At 43.5% G+C, this 13,260-nt stretch overlaps 1 protein-coding gene across 1 annotated transcript in view; it reads right to left on the reverse strand.

Moving 5' to 3' along the window:
- The window catches only part of LOC124545642 (coiled-coil domain-containing protein 96-like), a 183,339-nt gene that overhangs the window by 116,907 nt on the left and 53,172 nt on the right, over positions 1-13,260 (reverse strand). Inside the window, exon 3 of the mRNA XM_047124588.1 lies at positions 11,595-11,734. Coding sequence (XP_046980544.1) covers positions 11,595-11,734 — 140 coding nt within the window. The remainder of the gene's footprint in view (positions 1-11,594; positions 11,735-13,260) is intronic.

Here is a 13,260-nt window from a genome sequence, read left to right on the forward strand (position 1 = left end):
CGCGTCCCGACGTTTCACAGACGTGGATCTTACCGTAGCTGAGTGGAAGTGCCCTTATTACTGCTTGCTTGCTTTGTGTCATCTCGAAGCTGCAACTTCGTTAGGTTGAAGGGTTAGCAGGTCTAGCTGCTTTTCCTTCTTCTCCCTCTGGTTGATTTCCAGTTCATCGCGTCTTGGTTTATTTCTTCTGGTTTGACACTTTTCCTTTTCCTCCCTCTTGCTGCCTGAGCAGCGTTGCTACTGAAAGTTTGTCCACCTCGTTGTCTCTCGCCAGTGAATCTGGTTGCCCAGATTCCTGATGAGAGGATTCGTAGATCTTCTCGTGTCGGCATAGAAAAGTCTCGCCGACTGCTTGAAGCAGTCCTTCAGCATCGGCATGCCCGTTAGCCGATGTAGTTCGGCCGTGCTGAAGCATTCACCCACACCACGGCCGCGTATTCCAGCACGGGTCTAATAAGTGCCAGATGTAGCGTCTTTCCACTGTGTGGAGACAGTGTGGTCGTGGAATTGAGGAAGCGGTAGAGAAGGCGCATTCTGCCAAGCGCCTTCCCCCGTATTTCGGTGATGTGCGTCTTCCACGTAAGGAGCCGATCCAGTGTTACACCCAGGTAGCGGCCGGTGTTCGACCATGGAAGAGGGCCTCCTATGGCTCTTACCGTGGCTGAGTGGAAGTGAACCTTTCTACTGCATCTCAGTCTTCATTTACGAGGGTCACTCCAAAAGAAATGCACACTGGTTTTGTAAAATTACAGTTTTGATTCTGCATGTGTGAAAGTTTCACAGTGTGTAGACAAATCCTTCCCGCTTCTTTTCAAACTTAGTTCAACCTGTTCCCCTGAGTGGCGCCGTCTCAGCATGTCTTCAAGATGGCTGCTACACTTGCCGTTCGTCAGAAGCAACGTGCTATCGTAGAATTCCAGGATTTTGACAATGGCTCACAAAGAAACAGGAAAAACGGTATGCAGTGAACTTTTGGAACAGTATGAGAATGGTGGAGATGAACTTCTTGGAAGAATTGTGACAGGTGATGAAACATGGCTCCATCATTTTTCAACAGAGACGAAAAGGCAATCAATGGAGCGGCATATGCAAATTCACCCAAGGAAAAAAAAAAAAAAAAAAAATCAAAACCACACCTTCTGCTGGAAAAGTTGCGGCTACGGTGTTTTTCGATTCCGAAGGACTCTTGCTTGTGGACATCATGCCAAGTGGAACCACCATAAATTCTGATGCATATGTGACGACACTGAAGAAACTTTAGGCTCGACTGAGTCGTGTTCGACTACATCGGCAAAAGCAGGATGTTTTGCTACTGCACGACAATGCACGGCCACATGACAGTCAAAAAACCATGGAAGCGATCACAAAACTCGGATGGACAACACTGAAACACCCGCCTTACAGTCCTGACCTGGCTCCATGCGACTATCATCTCTTTGGGAAACTGAACGACTCTCTTCGTGGAACAAGGTTTGAAAATGATGGCTCCCTTGTTCACGCTGCCAAACAGTGGCTTCAACGGGTTGGTCCAGAATTGTACCGTGCGGGTATACAGGCGCTGATTTCAAGATGACGTAAGGCAGGAATAGTATGAGAATGGTGGAGATGAATTTCTTGGAAGAATTGTGACAGGTGATGAAACATGGCTCCATCATTTTTCAACAGAGACGAAAAGGCAATCAATAGAGCGGCATCATGCAAATTCACCCAAGAAAAAAAAAAATTCAAAACCACACCTTCTGCTGGAAAAGTTGCGGCTACGGTGTTTTTCGATTCCAAAGGACTCTTGCTTGTGAACATCATGCCAAGTGGAACCACCATAAATTCTGATGCATATGTGACGACACTGAAGAAACTTTAGGCTTGACTGAGTCGTGTTCGACTACATCGGCAAAAGCAGGATGTTTTGCTGCTGCACGACAATGCATGGCCACATGCCAGTCAAAAAACCATGGAAGCGATCACAAAACTCGGATGGACAACACTGAAAAACCCGCCTTGTAGTCCTGACCTGGCTCCATGTGACTATCATCTCTTTGGGAAACTGAAAGACTCTCTTCGTGGAACGAGGTTTGAAGATGATGGCTCCCTTGTTCACGCTGCCAAACGGTGGCATCAACAGGTTGGTCCAGAATTGTACCGTGCGGGTATACAGGCGCTGATTCCAAGATGGCGTAAGGCAGTTGAGAGGGATGGAAATTATGGGGAGAAATGAAAATATTGTTCCTATAGAATGTATCTACACACTGTAAAACTTTCAAACATGTAGAATAAACGATTGATTTTAAAAAAAAGAAAACAGTGTGCATTTCTTTTGGAGGTACCCTCGTATATACGTGTCAGAGCGGACGGCTGAGGGACCATGTGTTGCCTACGGCTATCTGCATACTGCAGCAGCCTCCGAACGACCGCTTTCTCGGGCACATAACCTTCAATAATATAGTTAGAAATTACTCCAGAAATCTCTTAACTTTTGTTTGTATTCAGTTGATTGAAATCACCGAAAAAGTTTCAGCTTGCTAGAATGGAAACTTTGTATTTTAGAATTTTTATAGTGGAACTAACGGTAGATCGTTACCTCTGAACCATACCTTTACTAACACTATACCAGCTGTTACTGATACTAGGACTCTCAAATTTGGTATAGATTTATCGTTTGGTATGTTTTATCATTCACTTTAACCAAAATTGCCTCTCATTAGTATTACAAAAAAAATGGCTCTGAGCGCTATGGGACTTAACTGCTGATCATCAGTCTCCTAGAACTCAGAACTACTTAAACCTAACTAACCTAAGGACATCACACACGTCCATGCCCAAGGCAGGATTCGAACCTGCGACCGTAGCGGACGCGCGGTTCCAGACTGTAGCGCCTAGAACCGCTCGGCCACCCCGGTCGGCATTAGTATTACAGGTACTTAATGTACAACAATTGGGTACATTTTAGTTACATAGTTTGTTTTCATTTAATTACTCAAAAACTACAAGAGATAGCTTAACGTGGTCTTTCATTTATTATTTTTGGGGTGAACTGAAGCATAAAACAAATTTTCCTGTTTCTAAATCCATTATTTAGCTCTTCTGATTTTTCCTAAAAACGTGGAGTTCAAATGGTTCAAATGCCTCTGAGCACTATGGGACTCAACTGCTGAGGTCGTTAGTCCCCTAGAACTTAGAACTAGTTAAACCTAACTTTCCTAAGGACGTCACACACATCCATGCCCGAGGCAGGATTCGAACCTGCGACCGTAGCGGTCTTGCGGTTCCAGACTGCAGCGCCTTTAACCGCACGGCCACTTCGGCCGGCAAACGTGGAGTCCGGCGTTAATTTTTGTTATATGGTTTTGTGAACCAGCACCACTTATTTATGAGCTCTAACTGCACCTTCTGACCAAATTCTGGCTTTCTAGCTTCATTATTTAGCGCCAGTTATTTTGCTCTTAAAACGGCATTTGTACGTAAACTGTCAAGTCTAGAACATAAAGACTTGGTATTTGGAACAATATAACACTAAACTATATTTTAACAAAGTTTTAAACGTAAATTTTGATTTTAAATTTCATACTTGGCGCGCTACGTGTAGGCGCGTTAAGGTGACGTGGCGCTACTAGCAGTGAACTGGGATAAGTCCTGGCACACTCGCTCGCATCTGTATCTCACACACCATACAGCGCTTGGCTTGCTTCACATTCTTCAGCTTCCTGTGGACAGTTGTTTAAAATATCTTTCCTTCCTTGTGAAGTCTGTCGTTATGAATCTCACAGAATTTGGAAACAACACAGTGTTAATACATGTAAAATTATGAATTAAAGTGCCTCCACTATTTGCTACTTATGAAGACTGGTATAGAAAGAGCAAATTAAGTAGTGTTGTGCCTACACAAGAAGTTGGTAGTCATAACAGAAAAGTGAGGAATGATGATGTGTGTTTGAAGTTATCTGAACCTGTAGATAGTGTGATAATGAATACCACTGTTGGATATTATACCAAAATGTTACTATTAATTCATACCAAACTCTCACGATAGCAGAAAGCGTTTTCGACTTCAGTTCTGGTTAAGGGGGCACTATGACCGCTGGATATACCAAGTTATAAACTTTCTTCACAGGACGCCAGTAGAACAGAAACGAGGCAACACAAAAAGAAATCAATAACATTTATTGGTAACGATAATACACAATTGTTCTTAACTTCGGTAACAGTTTGATACGTTTCATTTGAAGTGTATACCTACTTCAAAGATATCTAAATAACTTTGCTGCCTCTTGGCAGTTCATAATTTAGTCATGATGACTGTAAGTATCATAGCTGATAAGGAAAAGCTGAACGAAGCGAAAAAGAGCGTAAAGAGAGCAATGAGAGAAGCATTCAACGAATTCGAACATAAAACATTGGCAAACAATCTAAACAAGAACCCTAAAAAGTTTTGGTCATATGTAAAATCGGTAAGCGGATCCAAATCCCCTATTCAGTCACTCGTTGACCACGATGGCACCGAAACAGAGGACGACCGAAGAAAGGCAGAAATACTGAATTCAGTGTTCCGAAACTGTTTCACTGCGGAAAATCGTAACACGGTCCCTGACTTCAGCCGTCGCACGGACGCCAAAATGGAAAATATTGAAATAATCGATATCGGAATTGAAAAACAACTGCTATCACTTAGTAGCGGAAAAGCATCCGGACCAGACGAGATACCCTTAAGATTCTACAGTGATTATGCTAAAGAACTTGCCCCCTTTCTATCAGCAATTTATCGTAGATCGCTGGAAGAACGTCAAGTACCTAGCGACTGGAAGAAAGCGCAGGTCGTTCCCATTTTCAAGAAGGGTCATAAATCAGATGCGAATAATTATAGGCCTATTTCGCTTACGTCAATCTGTTGTAGAATAATGGAACATGTTTTGTGTTCTCGTATTATGACGTTCTTAGATAATACAAATCTCCTTCATCATAACCAACATGGATTCCGCAAACAGAGATCATGTGAAACTCAGCTCGCCCTATTTGCCCAAGAAATTCACAGTGCCGTAGACACTGGCGAGCAGATTGATGCCGTATTCCTGGACTTCAGGAAGGCATTTGATACGGTTCCGCACTTACGTTTAGTGAAAAAAATCTGCAGATGTAGAGGTAATTTCGGGAGTACCGCAGGGAAGCGTGATAGGACCTTTATTGTTTACAATATACATAAATGACTTAGTTGACAACATCGGTAGCTCCGTGAGGCTATTTGCAGATGACACGGTTGTCTACAAGAAAGTAGCAACATCAGAAGACTCGTACGTACTCCAGGAGGACCTGCAGAGGATTAATGCATGGTGCGACAGCTGGCAGCTTTCCCTAAACGTAGATAAATGTAATATAATGCGCATACATAGGGGCAGAAATCCATTCCAGTACGATTATGCCATAGGTGGTAAATCATTGGAAGCGGTAACGACCGTAAAATACTTAGGAGTTACTATCCGGAGCGATCTGAAGTGGAATGATCACATAAAACAAATAGTGGGAAAAGCAGGCGCCAGGTTGAGATTCATAGGAAGAATTCTAAGAAAATGTGACTCATCGACGAAAGAAGTAGCTTACAAAACGCTTGTTCGTCCGATTCTTGAGTATTGCTCATCAGTATGGGACCCTTACCAGGTTGGATTAATAGAAGAGATAGACATGATCCAGCGAAAAGCAGCGCGATTCGTCATGGGGACATTTAGTCAGCGCGAGAGCGTTACGGAGATGCTGAACAAGCTCCAGTGGCGGACACTTCAAGAAAGGCGTTACGCAATACGGAGAGGTTTATTATCGAAATTACGAGAGAGCACATTCCGGGAAGAGATGGGCAACATATTACTACCGCCCACATATATCTCGCGTAATGATCACAACGAAAAGATCCGAGAAATTAGAGCAAATACGGAGACTTACAAGCAGTCGTTCTTCCCACGCACAATTCGTGAATGGAACAGGGAAGGGGGGATCAGATAGTGGTTCAATAAGTACCCTCCGCCACACACCGTAAGGTGGCTCGCGGAGTATAGATGTAGATGTAGATGTAGATGCAGACACTTCTAGTTAACTGTTCATATTGCTCCGTAAATAACGAATGTTAGGTTAGAACTGTGATCTTCTGAACGAAACTGCCAGAACTATGTGAAACTCGCCTAACTGTGAAAGTGCTTCAATCCGAGGGAATCGCAGGAACTGACTGTCAGCGGAACGTCGCCTTTTGTGCCTGTTGCGGGAGGATATCCATCCGCTCAGTAATCCACCGTTGACGAGGCTCTCTCTGGTGGCCTGCAACACAAACTCAAACGTGCTGATAGACGTGGGGCAGAAAGAGAAAATAGGTCTAACTGGTGAAACCGCCTGGAAGCTGCTGTTTACAGTTAGGATGGCGTCTGGTTAGAGATGTCCTTGTGTGGTGATGGTCTGTCGTGATATTGGTATTCCTCATGGGTTACGCACACAGCAACAGCAATAAGCAGTTCATTATGTTTATAATAAGCCAAACCGCTGCTACATTCAAAGATTTTTTATTACGCTGTTATTTTCTGTTATAAGTTACAAATAGACATAGCTACATGCGGTAAAAACTCAGTATATTCTCAGATAGCTTGATAATGGCCTTGGAGCAGAAATAAGCTTATGGCATTAGAATGTAATATCGTAATTGTAAGTTTTAGGGTATAGCACACAATGTGCTTACAAGATGTCTATAATGCTGCAGGCCCAGAAGAATTCAAAATAGGCAGTTCAGCTGAAGCGTAATGGACATCTCTAAAAAGGATAATCACGTAAGTTTTACAGACCAATATGGGTATAAGGTATGAAGCTGCTAAGAAACCTTGAATGACAGAAGAAATACCGTAAGTAATCCATGAAATAACGAAATATGAATACAAAAATATTTAGAAAAATATAACAAGAGCAGGGAAGCCTAATAAAACGGCTGCAGGAAAATAATGAATAAATCAAGAAGGTAATCTACAGGATACATTCAGCGTACAAACAACAAAAAATAGCTTATTGTGAAATTAAAAGCGAAGGCGTCAACATTAAGAGTGCAAAAGGAAAACAACCGTTAAACGCAGAGGAGACAGTAGATAGGTGGAAACAGTACACTGATAGTCTCTACGAGGGTGTAGGAACTGTCTGCTGACGTATGGAGCTTTAAAAAAGGTAATAAAGTCGTATGACATGAATGGCTGGTAGTCCCGGAACAGCAGGTTCAGCCACCGAAATGGAAAGGTTTTCCACATGCTTTGCGCACGCAGGCACCTTCCCTTCGCGAAGTATGAGACCTGTATGAGTAAGCGTAGATACTGTAATGGGTGTGTGTATACTGTAGTGACATGTTCGTATTATAGACGATGAGAGAAGGGAGAGGTGAAACCCAGTGCCGGCACATAGTCTACTCCTGCCGAGGAGCATCGAAGGGACCGCCAAGCTTTAACTCGCCATCTAACGGATGGATCACCATCACCATCAACAGTGTCACGTGCCCTCACTTAATGAGACACTGCGGAGAGGTTTTGTATTTATACCAGAAACCTGGCGCAAAGTCTGGTGATCATCAGAAATTTCACGCCACCACCTCTCCCCCCTCCCCCCCTTTTGCTGCCAGCAAAATACCAGCAGTGAAAATGTTCACCACCAGGATTCGAATCGGCTTACCTCCAGATAGATGATTAGGAAAACACATGGGATCAGGTGTAGGAGTCAGGCCGGCCATATGTTGCCAAGGTTGTTTCGATTACGCTGCAGAAGTTCCGCTGGGAAGCCCTTACACATCCTCCACACAGTCCCGATGTCTATATACGTACATCACATCTACCAACTTCAGTTCCATTGGGATAATTCCTCAGTAATTTGTCTTAGAGTGTATTTCTAAAGCTGGCGAACTAAATCTCTGTCCGGCATTCTTGAACTGAAAAGTGAATCTCACCACAAATTATGTTAATCAACAACTTAAAAGTGCACTCTAGTCGCATTGGAAAGCTGTGGATGCTGTAGAACTGATACCAATCGTTCATGGGACCCTCCACCAATGACATATACTAAGGTGACAAAAGTCATGGGATATCTCCTAACATCGCGTCGGATCTCCTTTTCCCCAGTGTAGTGCACCCACTCGACGTGGCACAGGCTCCACAAGTAGTTGGAGGTCCCCTGCAGAAATATTGACCCTTGCAACTTCAGTAATCTCCCACAACTGCGAAGGTGTTGCTAGTGTACGATTTTGTGCACGAACTGACCTCTCGATTATGTCCCATAAATGTTTGATGGGATTCACCTCGGGCGATCCGGGCGGCCAGATCATTTAGTGGAATTGTCCAGAATGTTCTTTAAACCAATCTTGAGCAATTTTGGCTCAGTGACATGGCGCATTGTCATCCACATAAACTGCATCGTTGTTTGGGAACATGAGGTCAATGGATGGTCTCCATGTAGCCGAACATAACCATTTCCAGTCAATGATCGGTTCAGTCACACCAGAGGACCTAGTCCATTCCACGTAAACAAAAACACACCAACACACACCACTAAGGAACCACCAGCAGCTTCCACAGTGACTTGATGACGATTTGGATCCATGGCTTCGTGTGGTCTGTGACACATAAGAACCCTGCCATCAGCCCTTACCAACTGAAGTCGGGACTTTTCTGATCGGGTAACTGTTTTCCAGTCGTCTAGAATCCAATTGACGTGGTCTTGACCCCCGAGAGGCGTTGCAGGCGATGTTATGCTGCTAGAAAGGCACTCATATCGATCATCCGCTGCCATAGCCCATCAATTTCGCCGAACTGTCCGAACGGATACGTTCGTCGTACGTCCCACACTGATTTCTGCTGTTATTTCACGCAGTGTTGCTTGTCTGTTAGCACTGACAACTCCATGCAAACGTCGCTGTTCTCAGTCGTTAAGTGAAGGCCATTATACGTGGTGAGAGATAATGCCTGAAATTTGGTGTTCCCGGCACACTCTTTGCACTAGATCCCCTAGCAATTTCCGAAGTGGAATGTCCCATGCGTCTAGCTCCAACTATCATTCTGCGTTAAAAACCTGTTAATTCCCATCATGCGCCTAAAATCACGCTGGAGACCTTTTCACATGGACCACCTGATTAGAAATGGCAGTTCCACCAGTGCACTGCCCTTTTATATCTTGTGTACGCGATACTGCCGCCATCTGTAAGTATGGATTTCGCTGTCCCGTGACTTTTGTTACCTCAGTGTAAGTCGTGACAGTGAAGTGGTGTGTACATACTACATGATTTATATAATCATCACACTAGTATGGGTCCAGGATCACATTGTGAAAGATGTTGTCCAATTTATTGGTGTATCAAAGTGAATTATCCAACGAGTCTACAAGTAATTGTGTACCACTAGCAGATAGGAAACACGATAAAAGAACAGTGGTCATTTAGTTTCAAATCCACCAGAAATTGCTGCTGCTTTAAGGCTGACGTTAAAATAAACGGTTTTTGTGCTTTTATAATTCAATATTGTCAGACTGCTACTTGAAGCAATGCAATATGTGACTTCTATTTATTGCTGAACCGAATATTAACTGCCAATTTTGCGACACCCTGTGGTGTGAGTAATTGAAGGCATTGGTACAGTAACCTGGTAAGCCACGTTTCCACAATTTCGAATAAAACATAAAATACTGTGCATAAACTGGAAACAAATTTTAATCGGTCTTGGCTTTTCTCAAAATTTATATACAGTGGTCGGAAACAGTCTGAGGAGCTTGTAAGAGTGTTGCAGGGTAGACTGTGCTGAGAAATAATTGTTAAGAAAAAATTCGATACGTTGCGCCGCATCCGAGTTAATTCGCATTGAAGTTAGCCGATCAGGAGGTTGCGCGCGTAAATTCAATCGGTCCGCCAGATATAATTAGTCAGCCGTTCTCATGGCGTAGATGATAGTGAGCTAGACTGCTCAGCTTTTGGCTGGCGTTCGATCCTTATTACCGACCCATGCCCAAATTTTTTAATCACACCCTTGTTAGGTTTTAGGAAACCAAACTAAGTACACGTTTGGCGACACAGCCTCCAGAGGGCCGCTTGAACTGGCGCGCTCAACGGCGTAATTGGCTAACTTCAGTGCTAATTAACTCGGAAACTGCGCAACGTATCGAATTTTGTTCGTAACAAGTAATTCTCGGCACAACATTTCCCGCAACATCCTTGCAAGCTTTTCGGCCTGTTTTTGACCTTCCTGTATATGCCATAAGTACACTGTAGTGGCTTATTACTGAAGCAAACAAAGATTTATTGAGACATTTATTAAATTTAAAAAGGAGATGGACCTGTCACCTTCTTGCACTAAACAACTTTGTTTTATGAATATAAGCTTCCAGCCTAGACCTTCACATCAGCACAAGCAGTGGTAAGGCGCTTTCCTTGGTGCGGCGTAAAACAAACACAAGAGATACTACGTCAGAAGGCGCGAGTTACAGTTTTCAGAGAAAATAAATTTATAGAGAGAAGAGAGTGCGTCAGAAACAGAATCAAGAGCACAACCCAACGTTCCAATTACGATCACCTGAGGAGAGAACAGCTAGACCAAGTGGGGTGGTGCATTGTGGGACGGGGACGGAGCCGCCATCTCTGTCTGTGCAGAATCCATCACACAAACGCCATTTTACTTGAAACTTCCTGGCAGATTAAAACTGTGTGCCGGACCGAGACTCGAACTCGGGACTTTTTCCTTTCGCGGGCAAGTGCTCTACCACTTGAGCTACCCAAGAACGACTCACGCCCCGTCCTCACAGCTTTACTTCTGCCAGTACCTCGCCTCCTACCTTCCAAACTTTACAGAAGCTCACCTGCGAACCTTGCACAACTAGCACTCCTGAAAGAAAGGATATTACGGAGATATGGCCTAGCCACAGCCTGGGGGATGTTTCCAGAATGAGATTTTCACTCTGTAGCAGAGTGTGCGCTAATACGAAACTTCCTGGCAGATTAAAACTGTGTGCTGGACCGAGACTCCAGAATGGAAACATCCCCTAGGCTGTGGGTAAGCCATGTGCCCGCAATATCCTTTCTCTCAGGAGTGCTAGTTCTGCAAGGTTCGCAGGAGAGCTTCTGCTTCTGGAAGGTAGGAGACGAGGTACTGGCAGAAGTAAAGCTGTGAGGACGTGACGTGGGTCGTGCCTGGGTAGCTCTGTTGGCAGACCTCTTGCCTGCGAAAGGCAAAGGTCCCGAGTTCGAGTCTCGGTCCGGCACACAGTTTTAATCTGCCAGGAAGTTTCATATCAGCGCACACTCCGCTGCAAAGTGAAAATCTCATTCTGGGTCATTTTACTTGCATACCATTCTACGCATCGCTTAGAAATAAACTTGAATTCTGGAACAGCAGGCTTCAGCTCACCATCCGATAAACTTGATTCAGGTTACCTGAGCTCTCATAAATCATTTCACGCCTTCAGGAATGCGCCAACAGATTCCTTCCTTCATACTCGTCCAGATGGAACTAGCGTTAAGCGTCTAATGCTCTCAGCGTCGTTCAGATGCTAAACTTCTTTCGTGTCTTTGGATGCACCCTGAATGTGGTTGAAGACGTGGAGCCCTGGAGACTCACCTTCTCTCTCTGGCAGTTTGCCCTCAGCTGCCAAGTTCAGAAGAGAATCCAGGACCTTCTCCATGGCGACGATATTTTCTTCATGCTCCTCGGCGGAAATTTCCTTTGGTTCCGCTTCTCCTTCGTCCTCAGTTTCCTCCCTGAAACAATGGTTATTAAGCAGCTTTACAGTGGCATGCTACGAAGGACTACTTGCAGAACTCAAACTATCAACTACAAAGATGTCCAAAAACTAAGCAGAACCTGAAAAAAGGAGAAGAGAAGACTTGCTGCGAATGACTCTAAGTCCTTCCCTTCAAACGGCAACTGTGCTATCGATATAATGAAGTAGAAGTACTCCCTGCTTCGAATAAGCACATGGTTCGTAGATAACGGAAAGCAGTGCATGAGATCCATTATGTCTGACAAAGAGTTGTGTTCAAAATTCCCATGTACATTGCGTCTCACGTCTATGCCACTCCGAAGGTAATGCTGCACACATTCGAAGATCATATGTAAAGTTATTAGAGGTATTTAAATTCCGTCTGTGCAACTTCTTAAGACGAAATCCTTGCGAGCGGTCTCAGGCGCTGCAATCATGGACTGTGCGGCTGGCCCCGGCGGAGGTTCGAGTCCTCCCTCGGGTATGGGTGTGTGTGTTTGTCCTTAGGATAATTTAGGTTAAGTAGTGTATAAGCTTAGGGCTGATGACCTTAGCAGTTAAGTCCCATAAGATTTCACACACATTTGAACATTTTTGAAAAACTCGAAAGCTGCACATGTAGGGCCATATGTAAAATACGACTAAGGCACATGAAGTAAACTGCGGACCTCAACATGTACCACACAAATACTCAAAACAGCAACCACAGGCCGAACGGGTGCGAACCTTACTAACATACCACTAACAAGTGAACATTCCCAAGTGTAAATAAACGATCTTATGTAACTTCGTGGATGCATGTAGAGAGGACAACATAATGCAATACGTATTTTTTTTTTTTTGTGCCCAGTTTTACTTTCCGGGATCAAAACATATCCCAAAATGTAATTTCGCATGTTAGGCTGAAAGGGCATGTCTTTGAAACGATGATATATTAAAAATGTTTTTCATATAAAAGTTGGTATGTAATGAACGTTTTTGAAAACTATCTGGTCTAATTTTATAATAATTTGATACTCTGCAAAATCGCCATCACCACTACCAAATTTTGGAAAATGAAAACTTGTTAAAACACAAATTAAAGAAGCTTCCAAGTCATATACAATTATGTGTAATAAAGCTGGTATCTGAAATTCCATTTTTGGAAAATAAGCTGTCCACAATGTGCTGTCAGAGTATCTACAACATACGCAATTAAAATACCTAAACGCTCACTGATATTCTAATTATTTATTTTACTTATATTTTTTGTTTTAAATTGTTATTTTATGTTTTACATTCATGTTTTTTCGAATGTTTTTTAGTTTACCGTTTCACGTACATGGAGCTCGTTAAACGATAATACATCCCCATACAAGTCAAACGGTATGAGGAATCGTATTAGCGTCTGGTATCGGGGCGCAACTTATAGAAACCATGGCGACAGCGGCGGTCATCTTTAAATATGCCATTTTGCATTTGGGTTACGTGTTTCAAATGGAAGGGAATCGGGTGGCACATCATTTTGAACTGTCTCTTTCTCAG

This window comes from Schistocerca americana, chromosome 8 (assembly GCF_021461395.2).
Source record: "Schistocerca americana isolate TAMUIC-IGC-003095 chromosome 8, iqSchAmer2.1, whole genome shotgun sequence".
In the NCBI taxonomy this organism is placed as follows: domain Eukaryota; kingdom Metazoa; phylum Arthropoda; class Insecta; order Orthoptera; family Acrididae; genus Schistocerca; species Schistocerca americana.